The sequence below is a fragment of the Mastomys coucha genome, unplaced genomic scaffold (genome assembly GCF_008632895.1).
Source record: "Mastomys coucha isolate ucsf_1 unplaced genomic scaffold, UCSF_Mcou_1 pScaffold21, whole genome shotgun sequence".
Classification (NCBI taxonomy): domain Eukaryota; kingdom Metazoa; phylum Chordata; class Mammalia; order Rodentia; family Muridae; genus Mastomys; species Mastomys coucha.
This window is the reverse complement of record NW_022196904.1, coordinates 20,123,740-20,145,151: the sequence shown is the minus strand read 5'-3', so window position 1 is coordinate 20,145,151 and position 21,412 is coordinate 20,123,740. Positions and strand designations below refer to the sequence as shown.

The window sequence follows — 21,412 nt, the reverse complement described above, 5'->3', positions numbered from 1 at the left end:
GTGTCAGATGGTGCTATGTTGATTACTGGGAAAGGAATACAATCATCAGTCTTACCCAGCTGTGAACTCTGTGAGCAACAGTGAGGACCAGCCTGCAAAGACATGCCCATTGCACAACAGAAAAACTAATATTATGGGACACTTAGTTTGGAACACTTTCTGATTGTATTTTAAGGTCTACTTCATAAGATACAGCCCATGCCTAGCACCAGTAGGGAGGCCAAGACCACAATGGCCAGAAAGATCATAGGCTCCAGAGGAGAACCTACTATTGTTCTGCTAATTGGATCTCATACCAAACCCACTCTTAAAGATTTATTTGTATAGTCATAGATTAATGCATCTCTCTTCCACCATCAGAGAAGTTTCTTAGCCAGGCAGTGGTGGTGCATGTCTTCAATTCCAGTGCTTGTGAGGAGGCAGAGGTAGGCAGATCTCTGTGAGTTGGAGGCCACTCTAGTCTATATAGTGAGTTCCAGAGCAATTGGGGCTATATAGAAAGGCCCCATCTCAACAGGACAACAACAGCAAAAATAAAAATAAACGAACGAATAAAACAGTGATGCTTAGTTTTTGCAGTAGATGGCAATTGACAGAGACCCAGCTGGCCACAATGTTGAGAATAAAAGACTGTGGAGTGCATATACAAAATACACACACACACACACACACACACACACACACATATATATATATGTATATACACATATATATTACTTGCACACACATATATATTTGCACTTATATACATATATATATACTTGCACATATATACATATATACTTGCATGTATATATATACTTGAACACACGTACATGTATATATACGCAAATAACAACAATTAGTGAAAAGTTGTATAAGGAGGAGTATATGCTAGCATTTGGATGGAAGACAGAGAAGGGGAAATGTTGTAAATATATTATTATCTCAAAAAAAAGAGGCAATTAAAGAAAAGAGAAGCTGGAGCTTTATGGCCTCCTCTCTTACTTTCCCCTGTTTTTCTTGAAGGGCAGGTTTCTTCATTGTTGTATTTTGTGGTTGGAGGAGGAGGGTGTGTCAGGAATCTAGCTTGGCAAAGCTCCTGGTAACTATCCAAGGGCTACAGGGCATGCAGGCAGAAATTTTGTAGCTCAGATTTGAGGCTAAAAGCCTCAATGGCTGGTTGGAAATATTATCACACTTGTGGACGTTAAATAAACAGCACTCCCCTTAAGGGAGCCTGGAGGTTCCAACAGTATGGTGTGTGGAGGCTGAATTTCAGGTGTCTCCAGTAAAGTGTGGCTCCGGGCCACCTCTGTCAGAAAGTGTCAAGGCAGCAAGAGGGATCAAGAGCACATAGATTGCAGAACTAGAGCAAAGGTAGACCCTTTGGGGGCAGGGATTAATTCTGGGTATCATAAGCAAGTGAGATAGGTCTGGCCACACAATGGGTGAGTTGAATGAGTGGCTAGTTTCATCACTTTACTTATTCCTTCCTTGGCACATGTTTTGAACATGTTGTTCCAGGTGTTCATAATGCAGTGAGCAAGACAGTAGATTGGCCCTTCTCTCACCCAGTGTGGATATAATGGAAAAGTTCTCACCAAAAGACCTGGAAATTTTTCAGTGATTAAGAGCACTGGCTGCTCTTGCAGAAGACCTGGGTTCAGTGTCCAGCACCCACATAGTAGTCACGACTATTAGTAACTCATTCTAAGGGATTAGATACCATCTTCTGTCCTCTAAGGGCACCAGACACTCACATGTTGCAGGGACATACATGCAGACAAAACAACAACAACAGCAGTAACAACAACAACAACAACAACAACAACACACACACACACACACACACACACACACACACACACACACACTACAATAAAGACAGAAAACCAAAAACCTTCAGCAGTGTTTAACCAAGGCATGGCATCACAAACCTCTAATCCCAGCTCTCAGGAGGTTGAGGCAGATGGACTTTTGTGAGCTCAAGACCAACCAGGGTTACATAGTGAGATCTTGTCTCAACAAACAAGCAAGCAACCAACACTCAAAATCATAGCAGGGATTCTTTCTTGATTGGTGAGGAAGGCTTTGTGTATTTGTGAGATTTGTGGAGGACTTAACAGGGGTCTGTGCGAGAATCTAAGTCATGCAGCTCAGGGTCTGAGGGCTGAGGAGATCCTTGTCTAGAGAGAAGATGCAGGGAGAGGAATCTAAGAAAGAGAATGGGAAGAGTCTGTGAAGGTGTGTGACTGTGGCATGCACAGTACAGGGACCTAAGAAGCAGGGACAGATGACATAAAAAATCACATTGTTGCTTTTTCTATGAGACACACTAGTCAGGCTAGTCCATTGACACAGAGCTCAGATTGCGTGTGGCAGGGGAGGTGCTGGGTGTGAGGGAGGTTATGGAGAGAGGGGACGAGGAGCTAATTTTTTAATAGGTCAGGGCTTGGGGTGGTGTTGGTTAAATGTGACAAACTACCTGGAATTAGATAGTGAAGTCATACAGTGTTGTGAATAAATTAAAAGGCATTATAATCTAGACATTAAGATATAGTCAGTTTAAAATCTGGGTGTAGGTCCATGTGCTTATGATGCCAGCACTGGAAATTCAAGACATCTTTGGATGTATATAGGATTTTGAGGTTGGTCTGAGGTACATGAGACTCTGTCTCAGAATATGAAACTAAAAAAATTGTCAGCTTCATTATATGAGTTTCATCTCAATTTAAACACAAGTAGGAGAGGAGAAGTGCTGTTCTAGACTCACAGGGTGATCTTGTTCCCCCTTACTCATTAGCAGTGTAATGTCAGCATGTGGCCCGTTACTCATCTATAAAGGGAATTCTCAAACATGACCTCCAACACAACACATGGGAGTATGATGGAGCCATCTCAAGAGAGACCATCTCTAGCCTGTCAGCACCAATCATGGAGTCTAGATTGCTCTAGCAAGCAGGGATTATGACTGTTAACAAGCATGAGAGAGATGACTCAGAACAAGCTGTGGCCTCCTGAAGTCTCTCTGTCCGTACATCAAGAAAGGCACTTCACTGGCTTTTCCTATTCCATTCACAGGGGACGGAAATGGGGACACATGAGAACCTGAAGCCCACTGACTCTTCTCTCTCAGCCCATTCAGCGGGACAGGAAGTGAATCTGGTATGGTGGGGGTGTTTTGGCTGCACCACTGTTATTGGAAGTGAGGTCAATGTTCTCAGGAGCTACAGGGCTGGCCAAAGAGAAGTTCTGGAGGATGGTGGTGAAGAAAAGGAACAATTCATTGCGGGCAATGCCTTCTCCAAGACACATACGCTTTCCTGTGGGCACAGAGGACAAGTCATGTGAGCTACATAGCAGTATATAATCTTTGTACTTTTCCATCCCTAAACCCAGACAACCGTGGCCATTGCAATAAAAAGTGTGAGTTCACCCCTTAACCCACAATGCTAAGAAACCCTCCAAACCTCAAAAAAGGCATGTAAAATGTTTGGTGGATGGCTGGCATTTACTTGTGAGAGTTGGATTTCCAAAGCATCCATTGCCCAGAGGAAGCTAGGACCATTTTGGAGTTGAGGGTGGATAGGTGGGTGGGTGGATGTGAACATTTATAAGATGATATCTTTCGGATTTTTAATTTCTCTCATGAGGACAATGGCAGCCAGCTCATGAAGCTATTGTGAGCACAAAGTTCATGTTTGTAATGACTCTTAAACTGACATCTGGCTGGTATTAATAATTCTATATGAACCAGACATGGTGGTGAATGCCTGTAATTCTAGCACATGGGAAATTTGACAGAGTTGGGTCATGACTTCAAACCTGCTTGGGCTATATAGCAAAACCGACAGCCCCCCCCCCCAAATTAAGAAACTAACAGGAAGAGAAGGAAGGGGAGGAAGAGGAAGGGGAGGGGAGGAAGAGGGGATGAAAGAAGAGAGGGTGAGAAGGAGAAAAAGCAGGAGGAAGAGAAAGGGGAAAGAACAGGAGAGTGAAGAAAAGAAAGAAAAGAAGAAAGGAAGAAAGGCTACTATTGGTGCAGTGTGTTTATGTGCAAGTGCAGAAGATGTTTCTGGATCTTCCCCACCCCACCCCCCTCCTGGTCTCAGCCCAAGATCGACCAAGTTTCAACAAGTCCCTATCCAACAATTGAGAATGGGCAGGTACATGTAATAAGGGGTCTGTGGAATCCACTAGGTTTTCAGAGGAATGAGGAGCCCTTGCTGGTTTGTAACCTCAGGCATGGAGCACCCTAGAGCAACCAGAGCCTGAAAGCCCACACACAGGCACCACAGCCTGCCCCTACCTCAGTGATTCTTTATTTGTAATTCTCTCCAGCCCCTCCCCCAGGACCTCCAGGTGCAGGAGGGATTTCTCAACAACCCCTGTGCCTGTTGTTGCGAAATTGTGCCTGTGTGGGAGTATTTAGGAAAGGCACCCCATCCCTTTGGGCATGTCCTTTCTATAATTTAGGAGACATGAGCTTAGAAATTTATGCAGTAGCTCTCTGAGATGGTTCTCCTAGAACCGGTTTTGTGACCCAGATTTTTCCAGAACAGTTTTAAGATTTGGACACCTTTCATGGCTCTTTGGCTCTAACACCTTTTGGCTTCATTTACTTTTCTTGTCAACATGTATCTTTTTACCTACCAGACATTATTTTTCTTTCACTTTTCCCCCTTTCTGCTTATTTTTGTCTAAACTCACCATTATTTTTCTCTCTCCCCTGCCTATCCTCTCTCTCTTCCCCTCTTTCTCCCTCTCCCCCTCTTCCTTCTCTCTCCTTTCTCTCCATCTCTTCTCTCCCCTCCCTCTTACCCTCTCTCTCCTTCTCTTCAGTTCTCCCCCTCTCCCTCTCTCAATTTCTTCTCCTCTCATCCCTCTCCTTCTTTCCCTTTCTCTTCCACTTACTCCATCTCTGCTCCCTCTCTCCCTCTTTCTCCATCTCTCCCCCTCTTTCCTCTCTCTCCCTCCCTCTCCTTCCTTCCTTTTTTCCCTCCCTCTCTCTTTCCCTTTTCCTCTTCTGTTCCCTTCTCTTTTTCTACCTCGTCACCTCTCTTTCTCCTGCCTATCTTCTCTCTTCCCTTCTTTCTCCCTTTCCCCCTTCTCCCTCTCCTTTCCCTATCCCCTTTTTTCCCACTCTCTCCATCTCTCCCACTCTCTCTATCACTCCCCCTCTCAACCCTTTCTTCCCATCTCTCCCTTCTCTCCCCTCCCTCTTTTCCTCTCTCTCCCTCTCCTATTCTTTCCTTGTCATGTGTTCATGTAGAATACTGTTCTTTATGTCCCTTTGGTATTTTTCTTACTCTGTTCCTCTCTCTTCATCTTCCATCACCCTCTCCTCCTGTTCTTACACCCTCACCTCCTTACCACACCTTTCCATTCCTCTTCTTCTACTGTCCCATTCCACTGTGTATGTCTCCTAAAATGTCTCTTCCCACCGTGGTCTTCTTGTGTCCTGTTTTCAAATATGTCGTCATGACAAATATCCCAACAAAATCAACATGGATGAGGAAGAGGCCTCTTTTTGACTTACAATTTCAGAATACTGCCAGAGAAGTCAAAGAAACAAGAGCTGGGGGATAGCTGGTCACCTCTACATTCACAGTCCATAGCATGCTGCCTACCTCCATGGAGCTCAGCTTAGATCTCGCCTCTCTTTTAGGGCTTCAAACAAAGACTAATGCCACTCACAATGGGCTGAGTCTTCCCATATCAGTTAACAATCAAGGAGAACACCATGCTAATGCAGGCAATTCCTCAACTGAAACTCTTTTCTCAGGTAATTCTATGTTGGCACATTGACACTTAATGTTGACTTGTACACCTTGTCCCGGTCTCCCTGTGCCTCCTGTTTCAATTTCATTAACTCTGTCATCTACTCTCCATCTCTAGCCTTATGTATCTCTATTCCCGCCTCCCTCTAAGCTTACAACTATGGAATGGAGACATTTACTTTTATCCAATTCCTTGTCCCCACACCGAATAAAAATTAAATGGTAGAGAAAGCCAATACATTGGATATTTCAGGGTAGAGCTGAGCCCTGAGTCACTAAACTCACTAAGACATTCAACTCTAGACATGGTCTGGGGATGGCTCAATGGTGAAGCCCCTGCCTAGAATCCCCCAGTGGGGGGCTGAGGTATGGCTCAGTGGTAGAATCTCTGCCTAATATTTGCAAACCCTAGGTTCAATCATTACCACAGACTGAAAAGGTCTAAGGAGTTCTTTCTTGGAGCTTCCTTTATCTCCAAAGATAAGGAATTTATCTAGATAGAGTTTTTCATGGCTAGGCCTTGTTAAAATGAATTCAGTTTAGCACAAGGCTTCTTATACACATTACAACAACAACAAACCCCCCTAACTTCATTAGTGGTGAACTGCAAACTGTATTGAGGTTATATTGCACCAGCAAGTAACTATTCTGCTAACAAATACTGAATCACAGCCAAACATAGCAGCAAACCAACCCCACACTGTCAATTACTACAGCATAGCCAACTAAGAGAAGAGTGGAGCTGGCATAGGTCAGGTTATATCCACATGCTCAGCTCCAAATGGCTCACCTCTGACTAATACTACTGTCTTCTGTAACTCTGAACTTTTTCTGGTTCAGGATATTAACCATTATGAATGGGTTCTTTGCTCAAATAGATGGTCATGATTTTGATTTCTCTTGCAATTTAACAAGCCAATGAGGATTTAATGCAATCAGGGACAAGGGTGTCAAGACATGCCCCATCTCTCCAGTGCTCACAGACAAAGTCAATTCCTCCTCAGCTGTCAAGACCCAAGCCAGCTCATGGCAGTGTGCATAGATGGTTTTGGTTGTTCTTGTTGTTGTTTCTTAAGAAAGTAAATTTTCTCGGGTTTAGAGGCTTTTAAATACTCCTTCAAAAAGTCCTACTGACCAGGATTCTTTAGTTCAAGAATGGGGCTGTAGCCAGGGTGAATGGTATGGTTCAGGCAAGGCAGCTGGGATAGCCTCAGTAAACAGGGACCTTATTGCTGTTTGTATCTCAGAAGGTGGGCCTGCCCTCTAGTGTCTGCGACAGGAATCACAGGTCTGCTCACCCGTGGAGAAGGGCAGAAAAGCTTCACTTTTCTTCAGTGCCCCATTGGCATCCAGGAAGTGCTCAGGATTGAAGGTGTCTGGTTGTTCAAAGTACCGTGGGTCATGAAGAGCTGAACTCAGGATGGGGTACACCTCAGTGTTCTAGGAGACATTACAAGATACAAAGACATTAACATACCCGACTCCCATATGCAAAACAGTCAGTCCCTAATAAAACAGAATGCAGGGAAAACACAGACAGGATGAGGTTGGTGATTAGAAGAGTGGTGTATGCTTACGGATGGAGTAGCAAAGAGGAATGGCAGCTGGTCTCACCTTGGGCAGCAGGTACCCACGGAACAGTGTGTCTTTGGTGACTCTGTGTGGTAGACCAATTGGGGCAAGATCTGTAAATCTCTGAATTTCGTGGATGACTGCATCAGTGTATGGCATTTTGGTACGATCATCAAGAGTCGGTAATCGGTGTGAGCCAATCACCTGATCAATCTCCTCTTGGACTTTCTCTGCACACAAAGGAGAGACAATAGACTGTGCACCCTTCTTGGAGGTCATGCACAGTGACCCTGTTTTCTGGGATCCAATAACCTAGGAACAGTTCAGAGCAAGGAGACTTTGCTGAGAAAGACACGGTACCCTCTTGGGTACACACACCTGTGCTTCTCTCAAGGCCCTGTCTCTCCAACCATGCTTAGAGCCTGTTACAGTCTCTTCTCAACAAGATCCAGCTTTGCTTGTAAAAGAGAGAAAAGGAAAACACTCAATAAGTAGCCATTTTCAACTGTCAGTCTGAAGTGAGGGCTGGAGGGGAAAATGGCAAGAATGTAATGAATGTTATCAATTGTATTCCTACATGCACAAGTCTACACACACACACACACACACACACACACACTCACGCACACACACACACACACACTCACGCACACACCTTTGCAGGGAATTCATAGTTAAAAATCCAGGGGCTGGAGGGATGACTCAATTTTCAAGAGCACTGGCTGCTCGCTGAGGGGACCTAGGTTCGATTACCAGCACCCAATTTCAGCTCAAACTCTCTGTAATTCCAGGTCCATGTGATCTGATACCCTCACACAGACATATATGCAGCCAAAACACCAAAGGCACATTAAATTAAAATAAATTTTAACATTTAGGCTAATAATCTGATGATATGTCCTCAGAAATAAAAGGGAAGTTAATCACTGTATGTGTAGCTACAAATAAAATATGAATATGTTGACTGAGGAAATGGTTCAGCCAATAAGTGCACTTGACTTGAAAGTCTGACAGCATGAGTTTGACACCCATAGCCCATGTGATGGTGGAAGGAGAGAACAGAATACACAAAGCTGTCCTTTCATGTCTACATAGAGCTGTGGGAGGCAGTCTCACAATAACATCAAATAATTTTTAAAAGTTTAAAATGTGTGTATGTAGGTCAACCAAGAAATGGACAAGCCAGTTAATTAAAGGAAAGATTGATGAGTGATAGAAATAAGATGTGTATTTTCCACCTATTACTCATTATATTAATCAATTGAAATTAATAATTGGTCCCTAAACACAAAAATTAGTGAACACAACTAATCAATGATCAATCGAATGTTAAATTTAATGAAGATTAATATAGGAATTAAAGCTGTATTGAATGATAAATAAATCACAGAGAAATGGGTGAGTTATTAAATGGATACACATAGGAATGGGTGGACACATAAAGGATGAATTCAAAGGCCAGTTGGAAGGATTAAGGAATGAAAAGATTCATATTTCAATGGACCAATGAATCAATTGCAATAGGCCACTCAAATATTCCTGATCAAAGAATAAATCTCATGAGTTGATTAATCCAAATGAATGAATGAAAGACATGTTCTTGTGTGAATCAGAGATGAACAAATCAAGGATTTATGGATATAGAGAAGATGGGAAGGTGCTTCAAAGATTAATAATCTATGGATATAAAGATGGGCAAGTGACTATATGAGTGGAAGAATAAGGTTATAGATGGATGGGTGGAAAATGGATGTATGTATGGACAATAGATGTCCAGGTTAGTGAATAGAATGAGTGAATGAATGAAGGATGGATGGGTACAAAGATAAGTGCATGGGTGGATGTAAGACAGAAGGAAAAAAGGAAAGACAGGATGGATAAATGGATGGATGTAAAGGCAGAAATACAGAAGGAGGGGAAGGAGGTTGAATTGATGTATGTATGTATGTATGTATGTATGTACGTACATACGTATGTATGTATGTATGTATGTATGAATGAAAGGCAGAAAGACAAAAGAAGGGAAGGAAGGTTTGATTGATTGATGGATGGATGGATGTAAAGACAGAAGGAGGGAATGAAGGTTGAATTGATGGATGACTGGTAGATGGATGGATGCAAGTACAAAAAGACATAAGGCGAGAAGAAGGGTTGGATGGACAGATGGATGGATGGATGGATGCATAGATGGATGCATGGATGGATGCATGGATGGATGGATACATGGATATAAAGACAAAAAGAAGGAGGGAAGGAAGGCTGAATTGATAGATGGATCAACCTTTAAGTGATAGGAGGAAACAACAGGAAAACGGGTCAGCCGATTGCTCATTCACATACCACCACAGCACTGCTTTAGTTTAGAGGAAACCAAACAAAGCCTTAAGAGCTCCAGATGTAAGAGGGCCATGCCTTTCTCATCCACACAAACCCCTGCAGCCAAAAGGGAGTTGAAGACCATCCAACTGTCCACTCATGGCACACCTGCGACATGGGGATACTTGAGCATGATCAGGAAGCTGTAGCGGAGCGTGGTGCTGGTGGTCTCGGTGCCAGCAAAGAAGAGAGAGAGTACAGAGATCATGAGGTTCTGGTGATGGAACTCTGTGTGGTGGTTGGCCTTCTCCTGGTTCCAGATGGGAGAGAGAGGGGAGGGTCAGGGTGATTGAGTACTTCCAGTGAGGTTCATGTGCCTTTCTAGTCACTGTGCTTGTGTCTCACACTATATAGACCACTAGGCATGTGTCCCCTCGGCAGTTCACACCACTTGTCTCATTGCCTTACTTAGCCTCTTTTCATTCAGTCTTCACCCAACTCCTATGCTCTTTAAAATCTCACTTCTCTGTCATTTTTGTCATTTCCAGCTCTTTCTAAAAAGATTTATTTTATGTATATTAATGTGTATGTGACTGTGGGTGTCTGCTGTGTGTGTGTGTGTGTGTGTGTGTGTGTGTGTGTATCTGTGTGTTTGTATTTGTGAGTGTTTGTCTGTCTGTGGCGGCTCTGTGTGTCTGTGTTTGCCAGAAAAGCTAGAAGATAGCATTGGAGTCCATGGAACTGGAATTACATAAGATTATGAGCAGCCCAACATAGGTTTTGGGAAAGGAACGCCAGTCATCTGCCATAGCAGACAGTGTTTCTAACATGAGCCATCTCTCCTGACTCTGCTCCAGTCTGCTTTTCATTCTTTGCCCTGTGTTTCTTTCTCAGCCACACCCCTTCTCTTTTCCTATGTCCCTTTCTCCTCCCTTTCTCTTTGTTCCCAGATGTTCTGCATCTCCTCCACTGTCTACCTCTCCTCTCCATCCTCTCTCCCCTTCCCTTTTCCTCTGACACCATCCTCATCCTTCACTCTCACCCACCCCTTCATCCATGAAGGACTAACCTTCTCCATGCGCAGAAGGTAGGTATCAATGAAGTCTCGTGGAGCGCTGGGGTTCAAGGTGGCCCTGTGCTTCTCCACACTATGGCCAATGTAGTCAAGGATTTCCTGCAGGTTTTTGGAGATTTGTCTGTGGGTGCCAGGAAAGTACTTCAGGACAGCAGAGAAGAGCTCAAACACCTGCAAGAAGGAGAGACTCAGGGGGTCACCTGAAGCTATCGGGTCACAGGAAGTGAGTATGCTCCTAGGTACTCAGATTTCATGAAGCAACACACACACACACACACACACACACACACACACTCATTTGAGTGATATATATATATATATGTGTGTGTGTGTATATATATACATATATATATGTGTGTGTGTGTATGTATGTATGTGTGTATGGTATATTATAGATATATATAGATGTGTGTATGGTATATATAGATATATGGTATATAGATATATACCATACACACATACATACATTTGAACTGTAGCTCTGAATTGTCTCTAACCTTTGCCCTGCATTCTCTGTATCTCGCTTTTTCTTTTCTCTGTGCTCCTTCCCAAGGCCCTTTGCCAAATTGTCTTTGTTTGAATTTGTAGGTTGTTTGGGGGGTCACAGGGTCTCATTTAAGCAAGATTGGCTTTAAACTCAATATGCAGCCAAGGATCACCCTAAATTTCTGATCCCCCAGCTTCCACCACCCAGATGCTGGAAATTCATGTTTTGTATACCACCAAACCCAGGATATATACTGCTGGGGATGAATCTAGGGGATCATGCATGAAAACATAGTATTCTCTCTTCTGAACTACATCTTCATAGCACATCATTGTTTTCATCTCTGGATGGCTCTGTATTTCTACATTCAAGTCTCTCTAACCTGTTAAACATGCACCCTCCCTGCCTCCAGGTCTCAACCTCTTTATTTCTCCATGCTGCCTCTGTCTTTCTTCCAGTCCTAAGACACTCCCTCCTTCACCCACAAAGCAATCTCTTGTTTTCTCTGCCTTGGATGCTCCTCTTTTCTCACCCACTGACCTGGCTGGAAAATGAGCCCATGAGGGAAAATGTCTTATAGATCAGTTCCAGGAGATGAAGGAATTGGTGGTCTTTGTAGTCAAAGCGCTCTCCAAAGACAATGGAGCAGATGATATTTGCTGCGACGGACTGGAAGAAGAAGGTGGGGTTCAGGGGGGCTCCTGGAGGATGAGGAGGCAAGACAGGAGACAGGAGATATAGAAGCAGGGGGATATTTAAATTTATTTCCATCTTGTGAGGGTGTCGGCACCACTCACTACTCAAAGAACAGCAACAGCACTAGCACTTATGATGAACCAAGCCCTGTTCTAAGCACTGAATGCATAATTTTATTTAATTTCCTCAGGATATCCTACATAAGATGAAGTGTGTTAGCATACAGAGAGGGAAGCTAAGTTCATTAAGATAACACAGCTACTCACATCTGGGGGCAGGATTCAGACCCCCAGGAGCTGAGAGGGACTAGAGGACCATGAAAGGCAGCCTGCTTCTTGGTTGAGCACAGGCTGGAAACCCCAGTCACCCTGCAGGGACAGTAGGCATTTTGCCACACTCCCAGGCACTAGGCTCCTGACATGAGGCCACAGCCCTCCATAGATTTGTGGCCATCAGTCATGTACCCAAGCCCCTCTACAGGGTCTCAAGACAGATCTCCATTTTAATGAGGTACCTAAAGGCCTGGAGGCCTCGACAATAAACTCCTCCTTGCAAAAGGTACTTAACCTCAGGCCCGCCTTGAGAAATTAGGGTATGGTTTTATTCATCTACTTTCCTTCATAACAATAAATGTCTTAAAACCACTGGCTGCCTCTTTTCATCTGGATCAGCCATGGGGAGCAATGGAACTTGCCTTCACCTAAAGAGCAGGCCGTCTAATCTTCCACAGAAGGCCTCTCAGTGCTCCCAGCCACGGCCTCCACCAAGCCAAGCCAGCTGCTCACCGGACAAACCAAGGACTCTTCCCCTTGGGACCCAACCTGAGCTTTCCCCTCTTTTCCCCTTTGGCCCCAGGCTAGATCCAGCCCGTGGGCCCCCACTCCATTCTCAGCTCTTCTGTGGCCCCCATGGGTGTTCAAGAGCCTGAGAACCAGACATCCCTGGCCTCCTTGCAGGCTTGGGGACCCCTGAGCCACCTCCAGCTGTCCGGCACCTCAGACTGCACTCATCCCCGCACCCCCGTTCCAGCAGTGTCCCGTGGGAAACCTGACACCCACCTAGCACAGGTGTGGGTTAAGCACAGTCAAAACTCCCAGGTCCTGCCTCCACCAGTGGCCTGAGCCCTGTGGAGGAGTAGACGTAGGACACCCCATAATCCTACAAGAGAGAGCTTGTACAGTTAGTCTCCACAACACACCTCCTCCCTGGTCACCATTCTGACTATGAGTTGATATCTAATTCCTAGTGGCAGGAAAGGACAGAGAAAGGTTCAGGGATTGTCTGGGTGGATTTACAAGCACAAGCTCTGTATGCTCTACTCTCATCTGTCAGTCTTCATCCCTTCTCAGACTTCTAGGCTCTGGCGTTTCAGAAGCCAGTTCAGGACCGGCTGTCTTTGCAGACCAGGTTCAGTCATGAACCCTGGTGGTTGGAGGGTTGTCTGTCCAATACTATTGGGCCCTAGTTGCTCTCTTCTGGGACCTGGCTTCTCTATAGTCTCTGATTCCCTGTAGAACTTTCCCTGAGGCTAGTCAGTTTCACTCTCAGCCTTATAGCTTGTCTTCCATTGGGTCCTTGATCTCTATGACTTCTCTCTCTAGCCATTTTTCTCAATCTCTGCACTATTCTTCCTCCCCTGCTTCTGCACTGGTATCATTTCAGCTCTTCTGAGAAACGTCAATAAGAGACAACGAATGCCTGTTGTAAGGAAATGGAGCTGCAAATCAAGATCCATGTCTCCAAGATGCCCTTGTTATAAGGAATCATGAAAGACCCAGAAGTGCCTCAGAATTCTACCAAACTACAACTACCATGAGCCTCTGTGCTTACTGATTCCCATCAGCACAAGAACAAGGATAAATTACAGTTTCTGCTTTGAACACGTCTGCAGTTCTTCCTACTTCCTCCATTTTCATTTACCTAAACTCTGCATTTACCTTCGACTAAGACCAGTGGCTGTCAACCTATGGGTCATGATCCCTTGGAGATCAAACAACACAGGGGTTGCCTGAGTTCATCAGAAAACACAGATATTTACATTATGATTCCTAATAGTAGCAAAATTACAGGTATGAAGTAGCAACAAAAATAATTTTATGGTTGAGGAGTCACTACAACATGAGGAACTTTATTAAAGGGACATAGCATTAGGAAAGTTGAGAATCATGGGACTAAGACCATTGTGGGGCAGGGAGGGCATGACGGAGGTTAAGCCAAGGTGGTCTTGAACTCTATGTGCAGTAGAAGATGACCTTGAAAATGTCAGTATCCTGCCTCCACTTCTGGACTCCTGGGATCTCAGCCATACCCCACCATAACAACTAATATGGTACTGGAAGCACTCTCCAACTCACCTACAACCACAGTGTAGGCTACGACCTCACAATGCAGACAGGACTGGCCTTGAACTCATGACCATCTTGTCTCAGCCTTCTGAATTCTAAGATGACAAGTGTACACCAATCATACCCAATTGACAGATAAAATTAGTTTAAAGATTTTTCTGTACACGAGTGACCAGCATGGTTAATCTATGTCTCTGGGGTATTTGTGGATAATATAAACCTCACTTTTCTTTTTCTGTCTCTGTATTTTTTTTATTTCCACATTTATCCATACCTACCCCTTACCATTCATCTCTCTTCTGTCTCTACTGTCTTTCTCTACCCTTGTGTGTTTCTTTCTTTGGTTGTGCCTTATATCTTCTTTATGCCCAATCTCCAAGACTCACCCTCATATTTCTTCAGTTCCTCTACCAAACATTGGGCTTCCTCCTGAATCCACTCCTCCACACTCCGCTTTCCCATCCCAAAGTCTTTCATGGTGGCCAGAGAGAATCGTCGAAGGGTCTTCCAACGTTCCCCACTGGCAAAGATCACACCTAAGAAAGTAGGGAAAGCATGGGTGAGTGGGTCACACTGGAAGTTCAGAGAATCCCGAGTCCTTCCCCACAGCTTGAGTCCCACCTCTCAGACTCACCTTCCTGGGTCACATCCTCCTTTCCACCCTGTCCCATATCTCACCATATCCCTGAACAATTGGATCAAGCACAGCAACTGTCCCCCGGCCAGAGAAAGCCTCAGCATGGTCCACTAGAGCCTCCCTTATGGTGTCTGTCCCACACAGCATGACCACGGGCCTTGGTCCCAGGTGCACTGTGAACACATCTCCATGTTTGTCACGAAGCTGCCAAACCATAAGGGCACCAGGAATGTGGCTAGTCAGTACATTGTTGTTAAATTGTTAAATTGCTTACATACAGATTGATAAATAGGCATCTCTCCTGGCCATCCTTTCTCCTCTAAGGACCTAAGAGTTGAAGGCTTATTTCACCATCCAGAAGTTCTACACTGTTGGTTGTATATTCTAATCGATGCACCAGAACTGTAGAGTTTGAATAGGGCTCTAAACACATGACTATAAAACTCAGCCTTGAGGAGGTAGAAGCTATAGAATGAGTAGTTATGTTTGGGTATATATCCAGTTGGAGTGAAACTACACACTTACGCCTCAACACCTTCGTACCTCTCACACTTCAAGCATATTGCCCAAAACAGTTCCAACACAGGAAGGCTTACCTGCCCATCCGAGCACTGTCATCAAGAGACAGCATGTCACTGTTCACTCAGTGACCTTCCCACCTGAATTTACAGCCTAGAAGGAGTCCCTTGCTTTTCCTGCTGAGTGACCTCCAAGAGCAAACACGGGCTAGCCCACAGGGCTCAGGCCCTGAGCATAGCTCACCTGCATGAAAGAGTTCAGAAGACCTCTTCTGTCCATCTGCAAGAGGTTCCCCAAGAAGGGCAGAGGACGGGGTCCTGGTGGGAAGTGGCTATGAGTTTTTGGCTGACTTTGGCTGACTAAGAAAAACAAGAAGCCTGCAGTGAGAGCAAGGAGGAGCAGAACACTGAGCTCCATGGTCCTGGTCTAACCACTGTTGACTTCAGTGCACACTTCAGCAGGATCTTTTATGGTGAGCCCTCCTCCCTACTCACTTATGCAACTCCAGCTGTTACCGCCCCCGTTCTCATCATTGTTCAGGTGTGTGAGCACCCATACTTCCTACTTGGGCTGCTGGTGACCTGCTCACTCCTCATTCTCTTACCTCAACCCTAGATGTTGGCTAAGACATCATGAAATAGATACACAGGACAAAAGGTTATTGGAAGTAACGTGTTTTGATTTCTGCACTTGTCAGCTCAGTTTTGTTTGTTTATCTACTCAGGCATGGACAAGTGTGTGCTGCATATGTGAAGGAACATTTCTGCTTTTTCATTTATTTATTTATTTATTTATTTATTTATCATTTTATTAATTAAATCACTTTATATCCCTATCAATGCCTCCTCCTCACTATCTTTCCCACCACATAGTCCCTCCACCCATCCTTCTCTCTCCTCCTCTGAGAGGGTGGAGGCTCCCACTGGGTATCAGTATATCCTGACACATCAAGTCTCTGCAGAGCTAGGCACACCCTCTCCTGCTGAGGCCAGACAAGCCAGCCCAGATAGGGGAACAGATCCACAGACTGGTAACAGCTTTAGGGACAGCCCTTACTCCAGTTGTTCGGGAACTCACATGAAGGCAGACACGTGTGTGTGTGTGTGTGTGTGTGTGTGTGTGTGTGTGTGTGTGTGTGTGTGAATTAGGTACATCCATGTATGGTTGATGTTTCAGATTCTGAGATCCCCCAAAAGTCAAGGTTAGTTGACTCTGTTGGCCTTCCTGTGGCGTATCTATCCCGTCTGTGGCCCTTGATCCTTCCCCCAACTCTTTCATAAGAGTCCCTGAGCTCTGTCCAATATTAGGCTATGGATATCTGTATCTGCTTCAGTCAGATGCTGGGTGGAGTCTCTCAGAGGATAGTTATGCTAGGCTCCTGTCTGCATAATTGAGTACCATTAGAAGTGTCAGGGATTGGTGCTTGTCCTTGGGATGGGTCTCAAGTTGGGTCAGTTATTTGTTGGCTATTCCTTCAGTATCAACTCCATTTTGCTCCCTGCATTTCTTATAGACAAGTCAAATTTGGGGTTGTAAGTTTTGTGGGTGGGTTGGTGTCTTTATCCCTCCCCTGGGAGTGCTGCCTGGCTACAGGAGGTGGCCTCTTCATATTCCCACTGGTAAGAGCCTCAGCTAAAATTATCCCCATAGACTCCTGGGAAACTCCCTATTCCAGGTCTCTGGTACATCCTAGAGATTCCCCCCCCCAACCCCCAACTCCATTACCTGCCAAATTCCATTCATTCTCCTGGCTCTCTGGCCCTTTCTCTTGTCTCTTCTCATACCGGATCCCGAACACCTCCCCGCCCCCCCCATTTCCCTCCTCATCCCCTCTTCCACTCAGTTCCCTCCTTCTATCTACCTCTTATGACTATTTTATTTACCCTTCTAAGTTAGATTCAAGCATCCTCATTTGGGCCTTTCTTCTTTAGCTTCTTTGGGTCTTTGGAGTGTAGCATGGGTTTCCTTTACTTTAGGACTGATATACACTTATAAGGGAGTACATGCCATGAGTGTCCTTTTGAGTCTGGGCTACTTCACTCAGGATGATATTTTCTAATTCCATCCATTTACCTGCTTTAAATAGCTGAATAGTATTCCATTGTGCAAATAAACCATATTTTTTTGTATTCATTCTTTGGTTAAGGGACATCCGGGTTAATTCCAGTTTTTAGCTATTATGAATAAAGCTGCCATGAACGTAGTGGAGTAAGTGTTCCTGTAGTAGAGTAGAGCATCTTTTGGGTAAATGCTCAGGAATGGTATAGCTGGGTCTTCAGGTAGAACTATTCCTAATATGGCCAAATTGATTTCCAGAGTGAATCTGCATGAATGGCTTCTGTGTTCCTCTAGATATGTTTGCATGTGTACATGTGTGTATGTGTGTCTGTCTGTCTGTTTGTGTTGGTTGCTTTTTAAAGATAGGATTTCATGTGTAGCAATGATTGTCCTGTTACTTGCTCTATAGACTAGTATGACCTCCAACTCAGAGAACCTCCTGCCTCTGCCTCCTGAATGTTAAGATTCACAATGCATTCACAGCTCACAAGTAGATGTGATTTCTCCAGTTCTCACTGCACTCTCTAAACTGTGACAGCCACAAATGAAGAAAGGAAGAAGGAGAAAGAGATACAGGCATGGTGAGGCTCAGCAGTCAGGTGGAGAGAGAGGCTTCAGTCTGGAAGAGGAATAGTTGGAACCTCTAGGTCTCTGATCACTGTGAATGGTGATTGTTTCTTTCTGACTGTTTCAAGGCACATGAAACTCCTTGACCTTCCTCTTGCTATCTCTCTATGACAGTGTCTCTGCTCCCCTGTGGACTCTGCACTGGAGGATGCAGAGCCTATTTCAGTCTGTTTTCTCCTGAAGCAGAATGCCATAGTCTGGGTGATTTTGATTAGCAGACATTTTAGAAGCAGTTATTTTCAAGAACACATCACCAGTACCTGGTGAGGCTTTTGCTGTTGCACTATAATGGGTCACAGGGGCAAGCAAGTGTGATAAGACTGAGAGAGTTAAAAAAGACCCTGAGCACTCCCATAGAAGACACACTCCTATAATACTATTATCAATCTATTCACAAAATGCCATGGTTAAATGTGAGTGGGGGTGTCTCTCACTCTTTTGCCTGCTCTTTCCCCTCCTACTGGCTTACCTCATTCAGCTTTGATATGAGGATTTGTGCTTAGTCTTGTAGTTTCATGTCATGTTGTGTTTGGTTGATATCCCTGGGAATCCTGCTTTTTTCATAGGGAAAACAGAAGAGCAGAGGATCTTGGGGAGAAGAGAGGTATGGGATAAAAGTGAAAGAAATGGAGGGAGGGGGATAACTAAAGAGAGAAGAACAAGTAAAAAGAAGAATGTGAAGTTCTCCTATGACTCAATATGTTTGAACACTTGATCTCTAATGAATAGTATTTTTAAGAAGTTCTGATATGATTTACATGGAAGACTTAGCATCCTTCCCAGATGCTACCTTCTTCTCAGCTTCCATTCATATCTGTCATGAACCTGGCCATAAATAAATCCTTCTGAACATTTGCTTCTGATCAGATATTTAGTCATAGTGACAAAGACAGGAACTGATGCAGAAAATCAGTGCCAGGAGCAGGGTTTTTATGTGATAAACAACTTGCTATTCCTAGCCTGAAATTCTTTGGTAGCTTGGGCTTCATCTTTGATATAGGAAATTGTCATTGAATAGTAGCAGCAGAGAAAGAACACAGTGAGAGAGAGATGCAGAGAAACAGACGTAGACAGAGAGACAAGAAGAGATAGATATAGGTCATACATATACACAAATAGAAAGAGGCTAACCTTGAACTGGAACAAGGGGCAGAAGTAAAGAATTTTTGCCTACCTGCCCTCATTCTCTCTGGAAAGTTTGTCTAACCTTTCACTTGGCTGATACTAAATCCAACTTCTTCTGGATTGCAACAGGCACTTAAACACTAGCATCTTTACAGGCATCTTTCAGAACTGTAGCATTGTGTGGGACAAATGAGGCTTACAGTCTCATGGCTGGACAACTACCTAATTCTCAGCCTTTCTATTATGAACAGTCATTGCTGTACTACCCAGCCATGGCCTGAAAGTGATGATGGTAATAAGTAGTAATGGTAATAATTCCCATAGATAAGTGATAGACAATTGATTTTATATATTGATTATATATTATATATTGATATATTGATTTTGACATAATTATATATTATATATAATACATATTATATGTTATATATGTATATATATATATATATATATACACACACACATGGATATGTATATATATACAGATTGATGCTGTCAATCCAGTTCCTTTAGAGAACCCTTACTAATGCATGTATTGGTGTAATTCTTGGGAGATTTAAAGAGAACATACAGGAATATGAGGTCAGTGTTCAGAAACATGCAGCTCAGGGACAATGGGCTGAGAAGGCCTCTGCAGAGACAGAAGATACAGGAAGAGGATGCTAGAAAGACCATGAGAAAGGCCCATGAGGGTGTGACTGTGGCCTATAGGATACAGAAAACTAAGTTAAGTTATGTGAAGTCAAAGTATGAGACACCAAACATCACATATTATGTGATTCTGTTTACCTGAACCATACATACTAGGCAAGTCTATAGGCATAGAATTCAGACTATATACAGAGTCCATTGGCACATATCACAGGGCATGGAGAGCTGATAAGTGGGGATTGGGGATGCTGGGAGGGAGAGGGAAGTGGTTCAGCATGAGAGGTGGACTCCAGAAATTTCTGTTCAAACAAACAGAAGGACAGTTGAACATGCTTTGGAGCTTTGGAGAAGCTGCAATAGAAAAAAGGATGTGAGCAGCTACCTAGGGCCTGGTTTCTAGCAGGTATCCCAGAGGCAGAAACATGGGGCCATTCTCAAAAGAAGTGGGAACACCTGGCTGCCTCAGCCCAATCAGTGTGCTAAGAAGCAGATCTGGCACACTGGGGGTATTTTTCCAATACCACTCTCCTTAGGAGTGATGTCAGTGTCTTTAGGAGCCACAGGGATGGACACTGAGAAGTTCTGGAGGATGGTAGGGAAGAAAATGAACAATTCATTGTGGGCAATGCCTTTGCCAATACAAACTCACTTTCCTGTGGGCAGAGAAAGCAAGCCATGTGAACTCCTGGCCAGTATACAACTTTTGAATTGTCCCATCCCTAAATCCATTTAGATAACACTGCCGATTGCAATGAGTAAGAATGAGTTTAACATTTAACCTGCAATTCAAATCATAATATTAAGAGCTTTCCAAACCTGAAAGAATTGGTGCAAGGGTCAGTGAGATGCCTTAGCATAGGCAGAAGCCTGCTACCAGTCCTAAGAACATGATCTCAATCGCCTGGACCTACATGGTTGGAAGGAGAGACACCCTCACACACGTACAAACATGCACCGTAGTGCATATGTATATGCATGCAAGCACATATACAACAAGTAAATCATAAAATGAAGTACAAGTTGTTTTTGGATGTCTCATGGTCACTTTTGACAAATTTGTAGCTTTTGTTAGATTTACCGGAGCTCTTCTTCTGGAATAGGTGCAAAGTATGGTTGTGGACACATTTATAATGCAAGACCTTTAGTGTCCCTCATTTCTCATAGGAAGAGATTGATAAACATCTCATAGGACTGCCCTGAAGAAAAAGATACTGTTTAGAAAGAATCCTATATGCATTAGATATGGAGATACAACCTTGTAACCCTAGCACTTAGGAGACTGACATAGGAAGATGATGAGTTCATCTGAGCTACATAGGAAGAGCTCTCTGTCTCTCATCTTTTTCTATTCCTTCTGTCTCTCAACATCCCCACTTCTTACTCTTTCTCTGATGTTCTACATCTTGATATTAATGAGCTTGAACAAGTAAGTTCAGAAACACAATTGTTCATACATTTGAAAATTGGAAGCGTTCATGATAGGGGGTCTATGGCACCCAGTGGTTTCTCAGAGGAATGAGGAGCCCTTTGCTGGTTTGTAAC

General features: G+C 43.9%; 1 protein-coding gene and 1 pseudogene across 3 annotated transcripts; both read right to left on the bottom strand.

Annotated features, from left to right (window-relative positions):
- Window positions 1-1,879: 1,879 nt before the first annotated feature.
- Window positions 1,880-15,849, bottom strand: LOC116101866 (cytochrome P450 2B19). 3 transcript variants are annotated; one of them, XM_031385804.1, is made up of 9 exons: window positions 15,653-15,849; window positions 14,932-15,094; window positions 14,640-14,789; window positions 11,753-11,913; window positions 10,720-10,896; window positions 9,819-9,960; window positions 7,377-7,564; window positions 7,061-7,202; window positions 1,880-3,305 (listed from the first exon to the last, which is right to left on the bottom strand). In XM_031385804.1, exons 1-9 carry the CDS (start codon window positions 15,824-15,826, stop codon window positions 3,124-3,126), a joined length of 1,479 nt encoding a protein of 492 aa, XP_031241664.1. In that variant the 5' UTR covers window positions 15,827-15,849; the 3' UTR covers window positions 1,880-3,123. The 3 variants fall into 3 exon arrangements, with proteins under 3 accessions (XP_031241664.1, XP_031241665.1, XP_031241666.1); XM_031385805.1 differs by lacking the exon at window positions 15,653-15,849 and adding an exon at window positions 15,487-15,513; XM_031385806.1 differs by lacking the exon at window positions 15,653-15,849 and having other exon boundaries at window positions 14,888-14,969.
- A 4,492-nt stretch (window positions 15,850-20,341) lies between these two features.
- The window catches only part of LOC116100314, an 11,814-nt pseudogene continuing 10,743 nt past the window's right edge, over window positions 20,342-21,412 (bottom strand).

What these genes read in the sequence shown, in the direction of transcription:
- LOC116101866 (XM_031385804.1), bottom strand. Translation starts at nt 15,826, where the DNA reads ATGGAGCTCAGTGTTCTGCTCCTCCTTGCTCTCACTGCAGGCTTCTTG. An exon ending in TTCTGAACTCTTTCATGCAG is followed by an intron (nt 15,095 to 15,652) that starts GTGAGCTATGCT and finishes ATGGTTTGGCAG; the next exon opens with CTTCGTGACAAACATGGAGA. An exon ending in GTGGGTACCTGCTGCCCAAG is followed by an intron (nt 7,203 to 7,376) that starts GTGAGACCAGCT and finishes AATGTCTCCTAG; the next exon opens with AACACTGAGGTGTACCCCAT.